The sequence below is a fragment of the Sceloporus undulatus genome, chromosome 6 (assembly GCF_019175285.1).
Source record: "Sceloporus undulatus isolate JIND9_A2432 ecotype Alabama chromosome 6, SceUnd_v1.1, whole genome shotgun sequence".
Classification (NCBI taxonomy): domain Eukaryota; kingdom Metazoa; phylum Chordata; class Lepidosauria; order Squamata; family Phrynosomatidae; genus Sceloporus; species Sceloporus undulatus.
In genome coordinates this window covers 162,882,531-162,904,111 of record NC_056527.1, presented here as the reverse complement: position 1 = coordinate 162,904,111, position 21,581 = coordinate 162,882,531, and the positions used below count along the sequence as shown (strand labels likewise).

At 43.6% G+C, this 21,581-nt stretch overlaps 1 protein-coding gene across 1 annotated transcript in view; it reads left to right on the top strand.

Annotated features, from left to right (window-relative positions):
• Window positions 1-21,581, top strand: part of ACAN (aggrecan) — a 58,497-nt gene that overhangs the window by 29,946 nt on the left and 6,970 nt on the right. Inside the window, 9 exon segments of the mRNA XM_042474852.1 lie at window positions 1,590-1,717; window positions 1,851-2,144; window positions 2,668-2,847; window positions 3,866-6,028; window positions 7,506-7,619; window positions 12,468-12,581; window positions 20,377-20,391; window positions 20,394-20,432; window positions 20,435-20,530. Of these exon segments, the coding sequence (XP_042330786.1) occupies window positions 1,590-1,717; window positions 1,851-2,144; window positions 2,668-2,847; window positions 3,866-6,028; window positions 7,506-7,619; window positions 12,468-12,581; window positions 20,377-20,391; window positions 20,394-20,432; window positions 20,435-20,530 (3,143 nt within the window).

The window sequence follows — 21,581 nt, the reverse complement described above, 5'->3', positions numbered from 1 at the left end:
AAATACATTGGGATCTATAGTCATTATTATAGTCAATGCATGGTACCACCCACTGTTGTCTGTTTCCACCCAGTAGGCGTGTACACCATCCTCATTGGTTCTTTTGGTTCATCCTACAATTAGTGATTTCATCATCTCAGCCTTGACCACTTAACAATTGTCAGGTGTGTCCAATTATTCACTTTGTATTTCTGTCCTTGGCATTCAGGACTTGTTAATTGCTTTACCATTTACACCTGTGTGGTTCTCAATTGGCTTCTGCTGAGTCACCCTGACTCACACATACATGTTTTATTTCACTTACTGTATATCCCATGTTGCTTTTTTCTTGACATTCCCTACTATAATTTGAGACTAAAACCATGCAACAGAGGTGCAGGTTCACTGCTTCAGTGAAAATTCAGCCCAAGGGACTACCCTGAAGCCTTTCTAGGGAATTTTTCCCAAATTCCAAGGCAGATGCATAAGACTTCCAGAGGCTCTGGAAGAAGCAACAGTGCAGGCTTTTGTCTTATTCTGAGCCAGCGGCATGTTCTGAAAGACCCCTCTCCAGTCCCCAGCAAAATGTTTACACTGAAGTTGTCAACTCACAGCAGGGCTCTACATTCTTTAAATTAGAACAGGATAAGTTTGACTGTGATGCTGTTAAGCAGAGCCCTGTATGCATAGGTCAAATAAATCGATCTCCCTCGGTGGGGAAGTGGGAGTTTGGATGATGCAGGGCTCAATCCCTGAGCCTGGTGCAAACAGTCTGAACCATGCCTGTCCCATTCAGCACCAAACCTGGGTTGTACACCTTTTTGAATGGGGTAAAAGAAGTCACTGCTTGCTCCAAATCTTCCCAGACAACTCTTTAAAATTTGTCCTCCTATGCTGCTTGGCACTACTGCTGCTGCTATTAAGAGCTATTTGCTCTCAGGTCAGAACAAGGCACTCAGCCATGCGACCAATTCTGGGTGCCCCGTTCTGACCTCAGAAATGAGTAGCTCAGGGTGGTGGCAGTGGTGCCAGGTGGCATAGCCACCCAACATTAGAACAGTGGTTCCCAGGTAATGGAGGGAGGTCAGATCAGCTCTGTGGCCAAGATACTCTGAGCTACCCTGGGAGTATTCTGGCCCATGCACATAGGGCCTAGGTCTTCTATATGACGCAGTCGTATAGTTTGAAAACATTCTTCATTATCATATCTCCCCCCCCTCCTCCCCGCACTCAGATTGCAGGTCTGCTTCCAGCTTATTTTCCAGTTGTGCAAATGACACCAGACTCTTCAAGCACTGTTGCTTTTAACAAAGGACTGGGGTTGGAAAATATGTGGCAAAAATTGTGAGGTGGAAAGTTTCTTTATAAAACCTTGCAGCTTGTCAGGTGCATGGTTGTCATCTGGACACTTAGGGCAACTATTGGGGTCTGGGGGGGGGAAACTCATGTAAGTGAGTGGCTATTATTATTATTATTATTGCCACCATCACCACCACCATCACCACCACTAACATAATAATGGTCAAGGTGCATGATGCTTTATAGTGTAATATTTTCAGCAAAAGACTACTGATCAGTAAGAATCATTTTCCCTTATTCTTATTGATCAGGTATCCCATTGTGGTTCCACGAAGCAAATGTGAAGGAGACAAGGATGATATCCCAGGGGTGCGGACATATGGTATGCGCCCAGCATCTGAGATGTTTGACGTATACTGCTATATTGATAAACTGAATGGTAAGTTTTCTTCTGTGATATATGCTGGGGGCAAGGGAACTCTTCATCAAAATAAATGCAAGTGTTTAAGACTTATTCATGGGAAATAAGTAGAGTCTGAGCCAAGAACTCATGCAAAATCTTTTATCCCTAGGTGAGGTCTTCTTTGCAACTCAGCATGATCTCTTCACCTTATTGGAAGCTCAAGAATACTGTGAGAGCCAGAATGCCACTCTGGCTTCTGCTGGACAACTTTATGCTGCCTGGAAACTGGGCCTGGACAACTGCCGTGCCGGCTGGCTGGCTGACGGCAGCCTTCGATATCCGATTGTCAACCCACGTCCTGCATGTGGTGGGAACAAACCTGGTGTGAGGACCATCTACTTGTACCCCAATCAGACGGGGTTCCCTGACCCACAATCAAAGCACCACGCCTTCTGTTTTAAAGGTAGTATCTCTCTTTTTCCTTATTATATAATATATATATATATAATGTAATACAGTAATACACCATCCGTTTGAGATATATATAATGATAACTTTTTGATCAGCAGCGAGCATGGCAGCATCTGCCAGCCCCCTTCTTCCTTTTGCATTGGATACAATTTCCACAGTAAGTGAAGAGGCAAGAGTGGATTCTCCCAATCATGATATATTGGTATTAGCTATTGCTATTGTAATATGGACAGGTAGATGGTGTAGTGTTTTGAGTGCTGGACTCTGACTCTGGAGACCAGGGTCCAATTCCCCGCTCAACCATGAGTCTTATGCTCTCAGCCTCAGGGGGAAGCAATGGCAATGCCCATTCTAGCTGGGGCTTGTTAAAGCCAAAATCTAATATAGGAACCCAAGTTTGGGAATTGATGGTCTAGAAGGCACAGATCAGACTGATGTGCATTGAAATGTGGATTGAACAATATCTTCAAGCATTCCTATCGTGGATATTCCTAACCATAAGTCTTATATTTCAGCTCTGCCATCCCTGTATGAGGACATAGAGGAGGATCTCATTGCAGCCCAGCTAGTTCCTGGAGTTGAGGAAGTCCCTTCTGGAGAAGAAACAACTGTGGAAATTGAGTTTGCCATTGATTCTGAAAATCAGACTGAGTGGGAAACAGAAGTATTTCCAACTAACATATCATTGTTAACTGGTAAGTCAGGTCATACAGTTAAACACTGGAGGTTTGTTCACATGTAGCTCATGTGCTGTCCATGTCCTCCCCACTATTCCCATGGCAAATAGTCCTGAAGATGCAAGGCCCATTCCCAGTTCTGGCACGAAATGTCAGGATGACCTCTGGCCAGTTCAGCAGCGAACTCACTGTATACCCTCCCCCCCTTAAAATAGTGTAAAAAACCCTCACTGTTTGCTCACAATCTTCCTAGAAAATTTGGAGCCCTCCGTTGTGATACTGGGTGGTTGTCTACAATGTGTCCCACTGTATTGCATGGCACCACTGCTGCTAGCACATGTCACTCACTCTGAGGTCAGAGCAAGGCACCAAGCATATGGCCAACTCTGGGCACCTTTTTCTAACCTCAGAGACAGCAGTGGTGGTGTCAGGTGGCACAGCAGGATAGCCACCTGGCATCACAACAGAGTGCCCAGGTAACTCCTGGACTATTCTGGACCATGAAGACCCAGCCATAAAGGAAGGCAGTGGCAAACCTACTCTGAAGTACTGTAATCTGAAGTAATCTCCTAAATGGAGTCAGTTTAAAGGCACATATGAATCTATCCTAAGGCTATATTTATACCAAAACTCTTACTAGATTTCATTGTATCGCATGGACTAGCACAGGGGTGGGAGTCATGTGGACTTCCAGATGTTGAACTGCATCTCCCAACATTCCTTGCTGCTAGATTTGTTGGCTGAGGCTGCTGGAAGTTGCAGTCCAACAATACCTGGAGGGCTGCACAATTTCCATCCTTGGACTATCAGAAAGAGCAATGAGACCAGGGAGTATGAGTGCTGTTGTTGTGTCCCAACAACACAAACAGTTCAGAGATTCTGCAAGAGGACGTTTTTCTTTAATGAAATACTTCATGTTCCTGCTCCCATGGCTTTTTAGAGTGAAGTTTCCCTTTGTTTTGTGAGAAATTTTCACAGCATTTTTGAACTTTTTTAAAAATGTTTTTTTTCTCTTTTTCTCCACTTCTTTGCTTAGTGAGTCCATCAGCTGTTCCTACTATTGATGCAATACCTGAAGAAACAAGCGGAGAAGCTCCAATAACAGAGACATCTGTTTCTGGATGGACATCTGGGGTGCCAGATATAAGTGGAATTGATGAACCTAGTGGAGAACCTTCAGGTTTTGGAGAAAGTGGATTTCCTTCTGGAATCCCAGATTTAAGTGGACTCTCGTCTGGAGAAAGTGGGCTACCATCAGGAGATACAAGTGGTCTATCTTCTGGCATTATTGAAGTCAGCATTTTACCTTCTGGCGATGAAGAATTGTCAGGGCTTGGCTCAGAAATCCAAGAGCGAGTACCTGGATTACAAGAAGGCAAAGGGATTCCAGAAATCAGTGGATTGCCTTCTGGATTTAGTGGAGAGGGTTCTGGCATTGACCTTGTCAGCGGTTTACCATCTGGAGAGTATGATTACAGTGGTCTCACATCTGGATTCCCTACTGTGTCTCTGGTGAATGCCACATTGGTGGAAGTTGTAACCACAGCAACAGAAAGAGAAATGGAAGGCAAAGGGACAATTGGAGTCAGTGGAGATGGAGACTTATCAGGTTTTCCTTCTGCTGAGTGGGACATTAGTGGGTTGCCCTCAGGAGTTGATGTCAGTGAAATACCTGACATAAGTGGGCTTTCCTCAGGACTTGATATCAGTGGGGAGCCCTCTGGAATACCTGACATCAGTGGATTATCATCAGGACTTGATATTAGTGGACAACCATCTGGTCTACCAGATATCAGTGGGTTATCTTCGGGAGTTGATTTCAGTGGAGCACCTTTTGGGATTCCTGATATAAGTGGCTTTGTGGACTTAAGTGGCCAAAGTTCAGGTGTTGATGGAAGTGGTGAAACATCAGGGGTTACTTTCATAGATGCTAATTTGTTTGAAGTGACAACAACCTCTTCAACTAAAGAAGAAGAAGGGAAGGGGTTTGTAGAAATGAGTGGATTGCCTTCAGGAGATGAAGAACTATCAGGCTCAGTTTCTGGAATTTTGGATGTGAGTGGTCAGCCTTCTGGAGAAATAGATTACAGTGGATGGATTTCAGAAGTTCATGAAGTCAGTGGACTTCCAAGTGGACTAACAGACATTAGTGGGGAAAGTTCTGGTGTGGGTCTCACCAGTGGTTTGCCATCTGGAATTTATGATTATAGTGGGCTCCCATCTGGGTTTCCTACAGTCTCTCTTGTGGATACAACTTTGGTGGAAGTTGTAACACAGCCATCTGTTGCCCAGGAACTAGGAGAAGGGACATCTGGAATATTAGAAATCAGTGGTTTCCCATCAGGAGAGAAAGAAACATCTGGAGAAATATATAGTGTGACAACAGCTAGTGGATTACCATCAGGGACATTTGACATCAGTGGAACATCATCAGGTATTCCATATTTTAGTGGAGAAATTACTGGTGTCATTGATATAAGCGGAGAGTCTTCAACTGTAGCTGGTACTAGTGGCGATGCCTCTGGACTCCCAGAGGTCACCTTACTGACTTCTGATCTAGTAGAAGCTGTGACAAGCCCAGCAGTTTCACAGGAACTGGCTGGAGGTACAGAGGCCACACATTCTCATTTTTATGAATCAAGTGGAGAAGCCTCCACAGCTGGTGGAGAGACTTCTGCATATCCTGAAAGTACCCTAACATCCCCTGAATATCATGATAATAGTGGGGAAACATCCACATTTCATGAACCCGGTGTGGAAACTTCAACCATTCATGAAATGAGTGGTGAAGCATCAGCACTGCCAGAAAGCCACCCAGAAATGTCAACCATGTATGAAACAGGTAGTGAAACATCTGCATTGCCTGAAAGCTACTCAGAAACATCTGGTGTACCTTCTGTCAGTGGCTTGCCCTCTGGGGCATTTGAAGAAAGGAGCCAGATTCATGGGGACAGTTCAGGGCCACCTCCTCACCCAATCTCAGATGTACCAGAGAAAACCTTGTTACCTGATGCTGAGTTAAGTGAGCACTCCAAAGATCTAACCCAGGTTGAAACAGAGGCCTATACACATGTGATACCAGAGTCAGAAAGAGAAGGTGCATCTGTTCCAGAGACTTCACCAATGCCTCCTGCTGCCACAGATGACCTGCCTGAAGTTTCACCAGAAGTGACAGATGAAACAGAGTCAATTACACAAGGTACAGTTAACAATATATTATGTATCTCCAGATAGTCTAGCCACTCTTGATTTTCTGGATCTCCTGGAACTTCACTCTTCTTTTCTTTGAGCTTGGTGAGCCAGCTTTCATCCTTACAATCTGAGGGGGGGGTAGGGGGAACCTCACTGCTGTTAACATAAACTTAAACATTTTAGTAGTCATTTTATGCCTTCTTATCCTTTTCTAACATTTAGCAAAACCTATCTGGGTCTTGATGACAGGACTTTCAATGTACTGGATACTCTCCACTTGTGCCAGACTACTTTTTCCATCACCTTATTGTCCCCGATGGCTAAGGATTATGGGAGTTGTAGTCATACACATCTCAGGGATGCTGGATTGAGGAAAGCATTTTGTATTGTTGGTGTTTATTCACACCTGTCTCATATTACTGGATACCAATAGAATAGAAGGGAGGCATTTGCAATGTGGTGATATCAGAAGATATGTAAATATTATTACACAGAAGTATTTTGTCAGACATTGAATAGTCAAAGCATGGACTACCACACTACCACAAGATAAAATCGTAGCCACCAACTTAGGTTTGATAGGGGACCAGACAAATTCTGGGAAGGCTACTGGTACAATCCTTTGCACCCTGAAACAGAGAAGAGAGAGTGAGAAAATATGGAAGGATTACCAGTGAAACAAGATGGGATCCCTCCCAAAATTATGTAAATCAAACAGCATTGTTTGTTTGTCTCCCTCCCCATATGGGACCCAGTCTTTCCCCCATATGGGAATTTCTCCCCATTTTTCCCTCGTATGCGATCCAAAGCAGCTTACATTGTCCATTAAAACATAATAGCTAAAACAATCTGAAACGTAAAAAAATTAAAACAGTTACAACAATTAGTAATACATTTTTTAAAGAAAGCATTAAACAACAGTCCACTTAAAATTATTAATCTAGAACTGTTAAAAACAGATTAAAACCTATTGCTGTATATATTAAGAACTAGAACACCTATTGCACTACCTCAACCTATTAAAAGTTGAGGGCCTTTTTCAATTACAAGGTCTTTACTCATTGACAAAAAAGGAGCATGGTACAAGCAGACATGAGCACTGACCATTTCAAAGTTTTATCTTCATGTATTGATTATGGCAATGTCTTCTCAGTGTGAACTTTCACCACCCATGAGTTTTGGACAGCTACCCAGCCACGATGAATGCTAGTGTCAGTTGTGCCTTAAGATAGGGTTCAGCACTGAGAAGCTTTAATCTTCTTCCAAAGTTTTTATATATTCCAAAAGTAAACTAAAAGGGTGAATTAGGAGTCATGGAAATGAGCAAGCACACAGAGAAAGGGCATACATCTTGACCATTGTGAGGTCCTGCAGCTTTTTAAATCAAGACCCACCAAACCTGCAGGCAGCCATCATTTAGGATTCAGCAAATGTCCTATCTACACAGCAGAATGATTAAATGGATATAAATTTTGTGGTTGTAGTTACACCCAAAACATGTGAAGAGAAGCCATGTGGAGTTGGAACTTGTCAGGAACAAGATGAGAGCATCATTTGCTTGTGTCCACCTGGATATATGGGGGATCACTGTGACATAGGTAGGTCCTGATTTTCTCTTCTTAGAATGGAGCTGAATTTGTTGTTCTTGCATGCTCCTTCAAGGTGACTCTGTTACGATAACCCTACCCTACAGTTTTCATGGTGAGATATATTTAAAGGAGGTTTGCCATGTGAGAAGGAATCTCATGTGGGTTTCCATGGACAGAACTGGATAAATAATAAGACTGTTATCAGACTATCTTTACCTTTTATGGAAGGTTGATGGATAGGTCTGATCCATGAACTCAAAGCTGTTTCAAACCATTTTGACCATTTCGAGACCAATCAGTGAACAGTGTCATATGTGCTGCTATGTTTGATTCTATGAGAGACTGATTTCATAACAGCTTCTTGAACTGTCAAAAGGAGGATAAGAGGCAAGATTTTTGAAATCAGAGACTTAAACATTACAGATCAAATTTGGGGGACTGTCAGGACATTCAGAATGCCGTTGTACCTCTTTTTTTGGTTGTACCTCTTTTTTTGGTTCTGTGGGTCCAACTATAATCGAATATTGCAGACTCAGTCACAATTCAAGTCCATATGTTGTGGTTAACTGTTGTTAAAGAGACAAATACACTGAGAGAGGAAGTCTTCAGAAACTGAGGGAGGAAGACATTTCACTACATGTCTAAAGGATGTCTAAGGAGTGAAGGGGAAGCGGCGAGAGTGGCTCCAAAGGATTCATCCCCTTCTTTGTGCTGCTCAGCAAAGGGCAAGGGAAATGGCGCAACTCTTGGTGTATGGACAACTAGATTGGCCAGATCAGACCCAATCCAGCTTCCACACAGCTAAAAGAGCTGAAAACACTGATTTGCTTATTTCAGAAAAAAGTTGGGTTGAGGGCTGAAAATCACAGATCTTCCCCAGAAGTACCTGTGTGTCGTAAAGGCTGCCAGGCTTTGGGGTGAGTGCAGCATTTTTCACTAGTGCAGACAGAAGTAGTGAAGTCTAGTAACATGAGCCACCCCACATACACACTGAACCTATTTTTTTTAGTCGCAGACCACCTCAATGATGCTGTTCCTGTGTGCTTTCAAGTTGTCGTGGAGTTTTCTTGGCAAAGTTTGTTCAAAGGGGATTTGCTAATGACTTCCTCATGAGACTACGTGAGAATGTGACTTGCCTAAGGTCACCAAGAGGGTTTTCCCTGTGAAGCAGGGATTTAAAGCCTGGTCTCAGACTTCTCAAAGTTGAAACCTCAAAATAGGGGATCCTGTTCCCAGGCGTTCAGGTCAGAGATGGGTCCTTTTTCGAAGGCCTTGGGCTTTGTGGTCTTTTTGACGTCAGCTTCAATCTCACTATGGGGATTTGAATAATTGCTACCCTCACTTGCACTTACTCATCCAAGTCTGGCTTCTGGTCTAGAACCAGGTCTGAACAAAGGGGACGACTTGGTATGATTCTGCTCTCTCTACTATATGCACTGGTTATAGTCTATGTCAGTTGTCTGCATGGAGAGAGGAACATTTGAATGGTGATGGGTATGAAATGTAGTCTGCTCACCAATTCTGTTGCCAGAGGCAGTGGAGCCACCAAAATGGTGCGAGGAGTGCAGACCACACCAAATGACACTTGAAGGTGGGGGGTGACACCACTGTTCCCCAAAACCTGCCTTTTGGCATAAGCAGGATGTAGTGTTTGTTTGCATCATTTTAAAACACTGGAGCTAAGTGAATGAGATGGTGTCAGTGGGAAGAGAAAGGAGAAGCCTAATGTTTCTAGCTAGCTAGCTAATTCTTTTACAAAATCACATCTTATCACATTTTCACATTAACCACATGAAACTTTGTATATGTAAATACACTTAGGCTGTGCATATGGTTTTGTAATTTAGATACAATTTCAATTTTGCTAGTTGTTTATGCCACAACCATTGCCATTGCATTCAGTGGGAATTATGATTTATGAGTAACATTAGTACAAAAAACATTGATAAGGATTCTGTATGGTGTTTTTGTGGGAGGAGGTCAATTGAGGAGTGATGGCATGAGTTACCACACTCGGTGACACCAACCCTAGTGACACCATTGGCCATAGGTACCTCTATGCCTACACATTTCCATCGCTCCTAGCTTAGCAAATGGTGTGCCAAGCCAGATTTGCCTCTAGCTTGGTAACTAGTAACCACTCAGATCTGCCAGATTTGTTCTTGCACAGAGACATATTCATCTAATAAACCCTTAGATATACAATTCAGTATATTCAGAGGAATATTAATCAACAGGTAAAGGAATTAATCCAAACCATAAAGCAAAGAAGACAAACTTGTTACCTGGCAGTAATACCCTTGTTCAAGAAATTAGGTACATAAATATTAAGAAGCTAAAAAATGTAGCCACATAATTCATAAATAACATAAAAGTCCTTTTATAAGAGTCCTTCAGAGAACTCTTTATAGGCATTACAATGAATGGTAGGAAACAGGAAGATCCAAAAGCCGTCCTTCTCGGGCATCAGGGTGCTACTCAGGACAGAACAAGGCAACTGTTGCTGCTGTTCCAAGAGCATCTTATTCCTGAGTTGGTTACTTTGTCCTGCATGATGGAAGAATTGATCTTGGCCACCTCCACCTGCACCTCTCTTAGCTTGCACCTTTTTCTGGCCCCTGGCTGATGCTTTCAAGACCCCTGTTTCTTTTCTGCCCTCCAAAGGCCCTTCTGCTTGCCCCCTTCTGTTTAAGAATTCCCTTCAGAAGCTAACCGTTGTGTTATGATAGTGAAGGCTGGCACTTAGATGATCTGCCAGCTTTTGAGCAATATTTATTGCAGTTGTGTGTGAATTGATGGTTCATCATTGCCAGACTGAATTTGCCAAGCGCAGCCCTAGACTGTGTCATCCGGTTATGCTGAAAGGTTGGCAATAGATGACAGACAAAAGAGGGTGCATCACACAGCGCATAATTAAACTATGAAATTCACTTCCACAGGAGGCAGTAATGGCCCACTTTAAAGAGGAGAGAGTAGATAAAGTCACACTTGAAAGCGTAACTGGAATGATGAGACAAGTTTATGGAAGATAAGGCTATCAGTGGCCACTGGTCATGAAGATTGTATACTACCTCCTGTATCAATGTCAGTATGCTTCGAATAGTTACTGGGAAACGTGACTTAAGAAAAGGTGCTATTGTATTTGTGCCTTGCTTGTGTGCTGCTACAATCAGCATTTCTAAGAGCTTTCGCTGCAATAGGAATGGAACAAGAAATTCTTGAAATATTAGGATACCATTTCGGTTATCTATAAATTAGCTTCCTCCCACAATCCAAATAGTTTACTCACCCTTCTGGAAATGACTGTTTTGGTTTCTTGAGATAAAAAAGAGCAGATTTGCAATCTGTTCCATCTGTCAAAAAATCAGGATCTTTTAGAAACAGTTATATCCATTCCTGACCCATTCCATTATCTCTTTATGCCTCTTGTTAGTCAGGAAAGTGGTCACTTGTTCCTTGCCCCAAATCAGGAAATGTAAAAACAAAAAAGAGGAAAGATTAGGATTTCAGTTTGCATAAATTTGGCATACATTTTAACTATATGTATGCATTTCAGTTTAGAAATAATTACTAGAATTCAAATAGAAATACAATCCGTTTCACCATAGCAGAAAAGGGCTTAAGATGGCTTATGAGGTCTGTAAAGAAAGCCAAATCCAAACCTAAACAAGGAAGAAGATTCCCACTGACCATCTGTTATAATTCATTACATCCACTCCTCCCATAAAATCACTTACGTTTTGAAACTGTTTTTGTTCCCAAGGACATAACTAGAGAGCTAAGCCCTGCTTTAGTTCTGCAGTAAAACCACCATCTGCCTTCCCAACTCTTTTATGTAATTAGCTATCAAGAAGGAAGAGAAACCCACAGACCTTGGTGGGTAAATTCAGTAGACAATAATGGACCGTGCCAATAATTTATTTTGCAATCTGTGGGCCAGAAACATGTGTAAAACACACATTCTCTTTTCTTTAAAAGTACCTTGAACACCCTTGAAATTGTTCATGGTACTGATAGGATGTGGAGACCAAGGTTATTTTATTTAACTGCTCCAGGTTCATCAAAGCCTCTCCTCCAACATATACTTTGTTCACCTTTGTATGCTGAATCGCATTACAGTGTTACACTAATGGTCGGGAACTTACACTTTACTTGCTTAGGATACTAAGTACTATGTACTAGGGATTCATTTTAATGACTGTCAAGGCTGTAACCAGAAGCAATTCTCCAGGTCCCTTCAAGGTTTTCAGCATTTGCATGTGTGCATGCATGTGTGTGTATGTGAGAGAAACATGCCACTTTTTAAAACCTTCTGGGCACACATGGAAAAACATATAGAGACTATTCTTTACAGTTGCCCTCTAAAAAGAATTAAAATTAAGTAATTTTGCAATGGTATAAGTCGGCATATGCTGAGTGTTCCTCAATTGTTATTCTCCTTCCCAGCACAACATTCTGGCAAGTGACCTCTCCTTTATTCATGTGCCTTTTTCCTGATTAGTCAACAGCAACCATAAGGCTCTGAACCAATTCCAAGATGAACACCTAAACTGCCTCTGTTCATCTCCACCCAAAACAGAGAAGCAGTGTTTTTCTCTCTCTGTAGAACATGGACAAAACAGTATTAGACTCCTCTGCCATTTCAGCAGCCCAGGTGGATGACACCGTTGGTCTTTCCTTGCTGGCTACCCAACCCTACCTTCCCGTCCTCATGTCCTTCTTACTTCTGCATTGGAATCTGTCTCTCTTCCAATGTCCTCCAAACAATTTATTTCATTCTTTCCCTAACATCTAGTTCTCCTGTTGACCAGCTCCCTGCCCAGCCCACATCCTAATGGCACCCTTGATTTCTTGCAGACATTGATGAGTGCCACTCCAGCCCCTGTCTGAATGGAGCTACCTGCGTCGATGGCATCCACAATTTCACATGCTTATGCCTTCCCAGCTACGGAGGGGATCTCTGTGACATTGGTACGGCCTGCCTACCTCCCTACCTGGCTTCAGCTAATTGTACTAACACCTCTGTCTCTTCTCTTTACCTTGGGGTGAGGTTGTGAATTAACTTGACACGTACATGCCCAGTGCTCTTATCCTATCCTGTCCCATCCTATCCTTCTCTCTTAAGCGCTAACACCGAATAACTATAAAAATATGTTTTGATAGAAAACAAACAAATCCTTCTGCTTATTTTATACACAGCAGTAAATCTGCTTAGGAAGTTTCTTTCTGTTGTGGAGGTCTGAAGTAAGTGAACGTTGCCTTGATCATTTGGAGGATACGAAGGGAAATCTTTCAGCATACATTATACATAGTATTTTCTATTATTCTTATAAAGCAGACTCTCACACACATATGTTCCAACATTCTTTCTCTTCCTGAAACTCTCAATGTTTGTTGTTTTGTGTCTTGAAGTAATTGCCGACTTACGGTAACCCTAACGCAACCCTGTCACAAGGTATTCTTGACAAAATGTATTCAGAGGGGGTTTGCCATTCCCTGCTTTTAACGTTGAGAGAGTGTGACAGGCCAAAGTTACCCATTGGGTTTGTATGGTCGAAAATGGATTCAAATCCTGGACCAAATCTTAGTCCAATACCTATACCACAAATCACATTGGGATTATCCCTGACACTCTTAGAACCTCAGTAATCCATCATGCCCTTCTGTCACACACAAAAACTGAACATAGAATGGAGATGTGTAAATAAAGGATGATGACTCTGCAAACTGGATCCTCACTCGGTACTCAGTGGACCTCACTGAAATTTGTAGCAAATCTAGGCAAGCTGAAATTGGAGCTGAGAAAAGGCCAAAATCTATCGCTTGAACTGCATTCACCAAAGATAAGGGACAATCTTTTAGTCTTCTTAGCAGAGTCTCTAGTGGTAGCCCTTTTTTCTCATATCAATGATGCAATTGCTTCACAATGTACTGGAGCTGGAGCAAAAGGTCTTCCTTTCCTTCACTCTCCATACTATAGTAGACTTAACAGACCTATCATCTATGTCCTTTTCAAAAATCATCCATGCTGGTAGGTATCTCCATCTCTCTTGCCATTGCACACTCTTAAACTTATTATGCAGAATAACTGGGGATTTCTTCCCATCCTAAATCTACTGACCATGGCGGGGTACAAACCGCCGCTTTGCGGCGCTCCCCCACCGCCGCCATTTGCTCCGTGCGGGAGCCGCAGCAGCCAAACCGCGCGACTCCTGCACGGAGCAAAAAAGAAGCTCCATTTCGGAGCTTCTTTCTGCGGCGCATCTATGACGTCGCGAGGCGCCTGGCGCGGACTCGCGACATCATAGGCGCCGCAACACGTCTGGACGCTGTGCGTCCAGTATGTAAAGATGGCGGCGCCCATGTAGAAGGGGCACCGCCATCTTGTACGTATAGGATACGTACTAGGGTTAGGGGGGTGCGGAAGCACCGCCCCTTCCTAACCCTAGTACGTATCCTATACATACTAAATGGCGGTGTGTATCCCGCCCATGAAATTCATTCTGGCAGTTTTATTTAGAAAGGAGTTCATTTTCTCTTTGATAGAATAGATAAATTTGGTCAGCTCCCTCTACTACATTCATAACTATGTAAACTAACCACTGCCAGCCTATAGTCTCCAAATGTGTTGTACTACAGCTTCTAGCATCCCCGTCCAACATGGCCAATTTCTCTCTCTTTCCCCCCAAACAACTTCATATTTCTCCCTAGGCAAGTACTGATTGGTTCCTAGCTAGAGACAAAAAAAGAATATATATTTTCTTGCCAGGGTGCAGAATATACCACTAGTATCTTCAAGAAGACACTTATTTCTGGTACATCTTTGTACAAATAGGTAGCTAAGTTTAGGATGCTACCTGCTGCCTCTAAAAAGGAATCATTCACTTGTGATCCTTCACCATCCACATGCCATAGAAAGAAGAATGGGAGAAGCAAACAACTCACACACATAGGAAATCTTTCCATTCGCTTACCTTGGCTAATGGAAAAGAAATATTGTGTATGTTTGTGCCCTGTGGAGCAATGATCATTTTATTACATGATTCTCAGAGAGACGATTTAGGAGAGTAGTTACTATCCATTTCTGAGCCAGCTGGATGAATGGATAGAGAGGAGCACAGATGGATGGAGAGAGAGGGAATCAAACATAGTCTGGATATAAAGCTTCGCTACTACCTTGTTCAATCTCATGTAGCAGTGATCGACAATGAGGAGCCTAGGACCACATGAAGCTCTTGGGAGAGCATGGAATCAATGTAGTACTACATTACTTGTATTATGTTTCTCTTGGAAGGGAGGAGTCTCTGGAGGCATCAAAAGTTCATAGTTCTTTTTGTTTTGATTTTTCCTAGGATCCAAATGCTTTCTTGAAATATCCCAGGTTTCCCTCCCTCCCTCCTTGGGTTCTTAGTCTTCTCCACTTTTATATATATTATAGCTAAAGTGGTTAAGTGCTTTAGCAATATTACACGAATTAAATGTCAGGATCATTTTGTTTGTTTTGGTGCAAACATTCTTCTTTCCCTTGTTCGATCTCTGTTGATTCAATGTTCTGGAAACAATAGCTGTTTTTACTGGTGGCAGCCATCTTAGCTAGTTCCAGGACCATACACATAGATAGCCAAGGTGAGATGCATTACATTTTGGGAGAGAAACTCTGGCCCCATACAGACAGGCCAAAATAAAGCTGCTTCAGATCACTTTGGAGGTATGCTGTTTAAATGATGCATGCATCCTAAGAGTCCAGAAGCTACACCAAAGCTGTGCTTCAGTCCTTAGGACAGGATCATGGCTTTGGTGTGGCTTCCGGACTCTTAGGACACATGCATCATTTAAACAGCATACTTCCAAAGTGACCCAAAGCAGCTTTATTTTGGCCTGTCTGTTTGGGGCTATTTAAACTGACCTGGAAATAGAATGGAAAGCAATTGATTGATAGAGGAACAACACTGGGACTTGGCAGAACCATTTTTTTTTTTTTTTTTTTTTTTTTTTTTTATTGTTTTTTTTTTTTTTTTTTTTTTTTTTTGGTTTTTTTTTTTTTTTTTTTTTTTTTTTTTTTTTTTTTTTTTTTTTTTTTTATTTTTTTTTCTTTTTCTCATCTGGAGGGGATCGGTGTTGCTAATTTTTTAGTTTTTAAAACAATGTGATGATTGCTAACACCGTAACCATCTAATAACAGTAAAATTTATCTTTTTTCTGAAACACTGGCAGAGATCTACATTGTGTGTGAAAGAGTTCTGCATGTGGAACTAGGCTACCATTCCCATATTACTACCCCCCAGTATTTACCATTTGCTGTGAGAGCCCCCAACCAGTGGCTGGTGAATTTAGGGAAATTGGAGAAAATACCTGGTTATGTTCCCTTAGCTCAGCCTTTCTCAAATAGTGGGGCGGGCCCCCCAGGGGGGGCGCGAGGCTCCGTAAAGGGGGGGCGCAAGGCCTGTTATGCAGAGGGGTACTTAAACAAGTTTAGAGACAAGATGCATTTACAGTCGGCGGGGGGCACGAAATGTTTCTTCTCCTAGGGGGGGCATGACAGAAATAATTAAGAAGCACGCTTAGCTAGACGTCAATGAGGGCCCTCCACCGAGATCTTCTGGGGTCATCTGCTGGTCCAGTGGTAGGTTGCCAGGTTTCCAAATATAGTGGGCCCTTGGTACCCTGGGGTTTGTTCCAAGACCCACCTCTTGAAGACCAAAAATCCGTGGATGCTCAAGTCCCATTAAATAAATGATATAGCAAAATGGTCTCTCTAATAGCAAATAAATGGCAAAATCAAGGTTTACTGAGTACATAATGGGAGAAAGACGGGATATAAGAAAATAAAATAATAATAAAGGTGAAGTTGAAGGCTTTCACGGCCACATCATAGTTTTTTGTGGGTTTGGGGGGCTATGTGGCTGTATTCTGGGGGAATTTATTCCTGACATTTCATCTGCATCTGTGGCTCGCATCTTCAGAGAATGCAGGCATGGAGAGAGGGTGGGGTGGTGTGTGTGTGTGTGTGTGTACTTTGTGACCCTGCTGAGAGGAAGGGATTTACAGTTAATTTAATTAATTATTTTTTTATTCTATACCGCTATCCAAAGATCTATCGGTGAACAGCAAGTAAGCTAATAGCATTAAGCTAATTTGCCCCCAACATCTGGGTATTCATTTTAGCGACCTCAGAAGGATCCAGCCTGAGTCGAGCTTGGACCCTTTTGCTGGTCTTGAACTCGCAACCTGTGGTTTTCGAGTGAATGGCTGCAGTACAGGCATTAACCACGCGCCACCAGGGCTCCTTAATCTCTGTATGGTCTGTTATGAATGGCAAGCCTCAGGGTGTCTATTTCATTTAGTGATCCATTGTGTGCTAGGAAACCCCTGACTCTGGGTGGTTTTCTTTGCATTTGCTGTTCCGGATTTGGTGTTTTTTCTGGACTGGTAGCGAAACATCAGGACCATTCAAATTAAGTTATAAACGGTTTGCAAACCGGTTTAAAGGGGGTTGTTCACATTTGCAGGAAGATCTTGGCCATATCATGGATGGGGACCGGTGGCCCTCACTGGTGATGGACTTTAATTCTCATTCCCATGGCAAGGATAATGGGGGGTTGCAGTCTAACAGAAACTGGAGGGCCACAAGTTGATTTTTGTTTTGTTGTTTGTTTGCTTGCTGCTTCGTTTTATCCAATCTTTTTCCTTACATCAGGACGCTCAAGGAGGCTGGCAACAAATGAAAAGGTAGTTAAAAATCACAAAACACACACTTTGAAGTGATCAAATTAATTAAAAATGAAAGCCAGTTAAAAACAAACATTTTTTAAAAAAACCAGCAACACAAGAATAACAAATAGAAGAGTTTCCCATCCCTACTCAAATCCAATTCTTAAATTTAAAATTATTTCCTCTCCATCACATCTTCAACTCTCCAGAGTCCTAAAAGATCCTAATGTTTTTGCTTCCTTGTAGAGAATACCCATTATATCTTGGAATACTTGGCATTTGCAGTGATGCCACATGACACAAAATATATCTAATATTAATGATTAATTTTAATATAAGGCCAATGCAAAATACAGAAGCATGACTAATTGATTGTTGTTGTTGCATTGTTGTTTTTGTTGTGTGCCTGCAGGTCATTTCTAACTTATGGGATCCAAGGTGAACCTATCGGGCGGTTTCTTGGCAAGATTTGTTCAGAGGGGGTTGCCTTTGTCTTCCCTCTGAGCTGAGAGAGTGTGGTCCAAACAGACTGCAGAAATAATCCAGTTTGAGATTGCTTAACTGCCCTGGCTCAATGCTAGGGAATTCTGGAAACCATGGTTTTGTGAGACATTTAGCCTTCTCTGTCAGGGAGCCTGGTTGAAACACAATCCAGGATTCCCTAGCACTGAGCCAGGGCAGTTAAAGCAGTCTCAAACTGGATTATTTCTGCAGTGTGTGTTTGGACCTGTCACTACCCATGTCACCGTAGGTTATCATGGCTGAGCCGGGACTTGAACCCTAACTCCAGAGTCATAGGAGATTATCGCACTGCGTTCTGAGAACGTCTCATCACGTGATGAGAACGGAACGCATTTAGTATACGCACGTATGTGTTTCCAATCGGGTTCTCAGAACGATTAAATGTGTTCCAATGTGTTCCAGGGGTCAGTTTGAATGTGTTCCCAGCGAGCTGAAACGTGATGAAAACGTTCCAACAGAAGTGTGTGCGGGTATTCTTATCCCGTTCTCAAATCCGTCCCTCATTCCTCCGTCGCCTGATGCTGAAAGAATGACGGCAGGGAGCAGGGAGACAGGCAGGCGAGCGACTGCAGTGAGGGAAGGGGTGTGTGTGTGTGCGAGAGAGAGAGAAGTGGGGGGGAAGAAGGAGGGAGGGAAGGAAGGAAAGGAGGAAAGGTGGGACAGGAAGGAGAAGAGGAAAGCGGGAAAGAGAGAGAAAGAGAGAGGAAAGGGAGACGAGAGCAAGTAGAGAGGGAGAGGGTCTGGCTGCTTCGGGGGGGGGTGTCTCTAGTTGTCATGTCCAGTGGGGCTCCGTGCTCACATGCCAGGGGCAGGGTGCCCAGGACCTTCTCCTCCTTCCCTCCGGAGGGAACCCCAAAAGCTCCTCTGTTTGGAGCACCACCACACCAAAGCAAGCAAACAACTCCTCAGAGTTCCATACAAAGAGCCAGCAAGAGTTAAAGGCGGGGGAGGGAAGCTCAACACCTGAAGGCACACATTACATGCACACACACGGGCAAAGAGTTGTAAGGTGCCAAAAAGGGGAACTGGGATGACAGCAGAGGCCTTCTTTTTCAACCGGTTGTTAAAGAGCTGCATGGCTGCGGGGCTCTGCTCTTGGTCCAGTTCCCCTCCCTTTCCCTCCGCTTGAAGGGACCTCCGTGGAGCTCCCTTAAGCCCAGACTGCCAAGAGGGGGACTCTGCTCTTGGCCATCAAGTTACATAGGTTTTATCCTATGTTTCTTCAACATATGCCAGCATATGAAGCCCCACCATGTTTTATAGGGGCTTGCCTTCCGTCCCTCCCAGAGAATCCTCGGACCCCTTCGGGGGAAGACAAGCGGTGGGGGGGCGCTTGCCTTCCTTCCCTCCCAGGGAATCTTCGGAGGGAAGACTTGTCAGTGAGCGGAAAAGCACTCTCCCGGCCAGAGTCCCTAGGCCTTGCTGAAATCCCCCCCACCTCCTTCCCCTAGAAATCACATCCAGAAGTTTAAAAGGAGCAGAGGAGAGCCCTTTGGGTCTGCATCTGGGAGAGATTTAAACTCCGTTTTGGATTGATTGCCTATGGGGAAAGAGGGAAGAGAGAGAGATGGCAGGACATCCCCATAGCCAAGCATCCTCGCCTCCCCAGAGGAAGACCCATAGCGCACTGCTCTTTTTAAACTCCGTTTTTGTTGGCATTGATTCCTATGGGGAGGGAGGTGAGGGATTTCAGTAAGCCAAGCCTCCCTTTCCCTCTTTCCTGGGAGCAGCACCCTCCCAAGCCGTCCAACCACTGAGTGGCGACGTCATCAAACACAGCCCACAAAACGTAATACAGCAACCGTTCTGAGAACGGTTTTCAAGAAAAAGGAATCACAGTGCGGTAAACTGCCGTTCTGACACATTCTGACTCACGGTTTTGATTACTAATGCGGAAATACGTCCGGAACGTTCTCATCACGTGATGATACGGAACGTTCTCAGAACGCAGTGCGATAATCTCCATAGTCCGAAACTTCAAACCCTGCTAACCACACTTCTCATGACTAAGGTTGTGCGGATGTCAAATAACTCCCAATTTTTTCCCCACACTTTTAACAGAATATATGACCGATTAGAATAACAACACGATAAAATTTTCAACACTTTTTTTTAAAATGTATGAATGTAATTGAATCTGTGTGGAATTTTTTCAAGGCCTTGCCAAATCCCGCTGAGATTTCATTACCTGCCAGAATTTATCACAAAACGCACTACGTTTCCTCCGCAAGCGAACTGTGTGCAGCCAAGTGACTTGAATGGCGCTTCCCCTCCATTGGCAGTCCTTAAAAGGCAGTCCCATCTTTCACATCTTTTGGCATATTACAGGAGCATCAGCAAACTCTGGATTTGCCTGGCACCACAGGGACTTCCATGGGAGGAAAGTCAATAATTCTTTTCTCGTTGAGAAAACAACTGTGCATTGTCATCTCATTCAATCAAATGCGGTCGGGTGTTTCGAGAGGACTGGGGAACTAGCTTCATCCTGTCCTCCTCCTATTTGTCTTCACATCTCCTTCTTATCCATTTCCAGATCTGGCAGAATGTGAAGCGGCTGGACCAAATTCCAAGGCAACTGTTACAAGCATTTTGAGAGAAGCACACCTGGGTGGATGCTGCGAACCTGTGCCGAGAACATCAGTCCCACTTGAGCTCGTATCCTCACCCGAAAGCAGATTTTGTGAATAGTGGAGAGTGACTTGAACCTCTTCAAACGAGCTTAGGCTTGGGGTGTGTTCCAGGATATCTTGGTTTGTTTCAAGCAGATGTCTTGCTAAGCCAGACCACACAAGTTCATTTGAATTTCACTTGGGCTGAAAGCTAGAGGCATCTACAGCAGAAAAAACACAGTGTGGGAAAGTTATTTTGAAAATCCAGCTCTCAGCCAGTATACCAGTGAGGCTCTGCAAGTTATAGTCCAACCTTTTCCAGCTCTGACTGCAGTGGCATCACTGGAGAGTTGCCGGAGTTCACCAACCGGATGATCCCCAAAGGATGGGTGACACCTGGTTGGGCCCTCCTCCATCTTCAGGGCAGGAGGGGTGACACTAACCAACACTGCTCTTTTTGCTAGGCTTTCTCCTGGGAGGAAACCCGTGATAGAGGGGAAAGAGAAGAGAATGCCTCACCCTTCCAGATGCTCCATTGCTGGCTTTTCCCCTGGATAGTAAGCCCAGTGACAGAGGAGTAGGAGTGAATGCCCACTGTTCCCAACTGCTCCATCGCTGGGCTTTCTCCTTGAGGAGGAAGCCCAGTGACATAAGAGTAGGAGTAGGAGTGAATGCCACCCTTCCCAACTGTTCCATTGCTGGGCTTTCTCCCTGGGGAGGAACCCGGCGATCAAGAAGCAGGAGGTTCAAACATGCTTCTTCTGCTGGCTCATTTGCCTGGCCAGGGCAACACAGCAGATGGAGAGGGGGAGCAGGTGAGTGTGTTAGCAGGAGGGTTAGTCCCCTCCAGCAGCCCTCCGCAATGGCTGTCACCATAAGTAGTGACGCCACCGTCTTACTGAGAACACATTTAAACAGGGAGAGGGGGAAAAACAAATAGACCTAAGATCCTCAAACTTGTGGGCCACTAACACTGTTCACAAGTAGGCATCAGAATGATAATGATATAAACTTTTGTTTATGATTGAAGAATCAAAACTATTTCAGCTAAAGACAAAGCATCAGGCCCACCAACAAAGTCCAGGCCTATGTTCTGTGATTTTCCTAATAAGTGTGATGCAGTGATTTT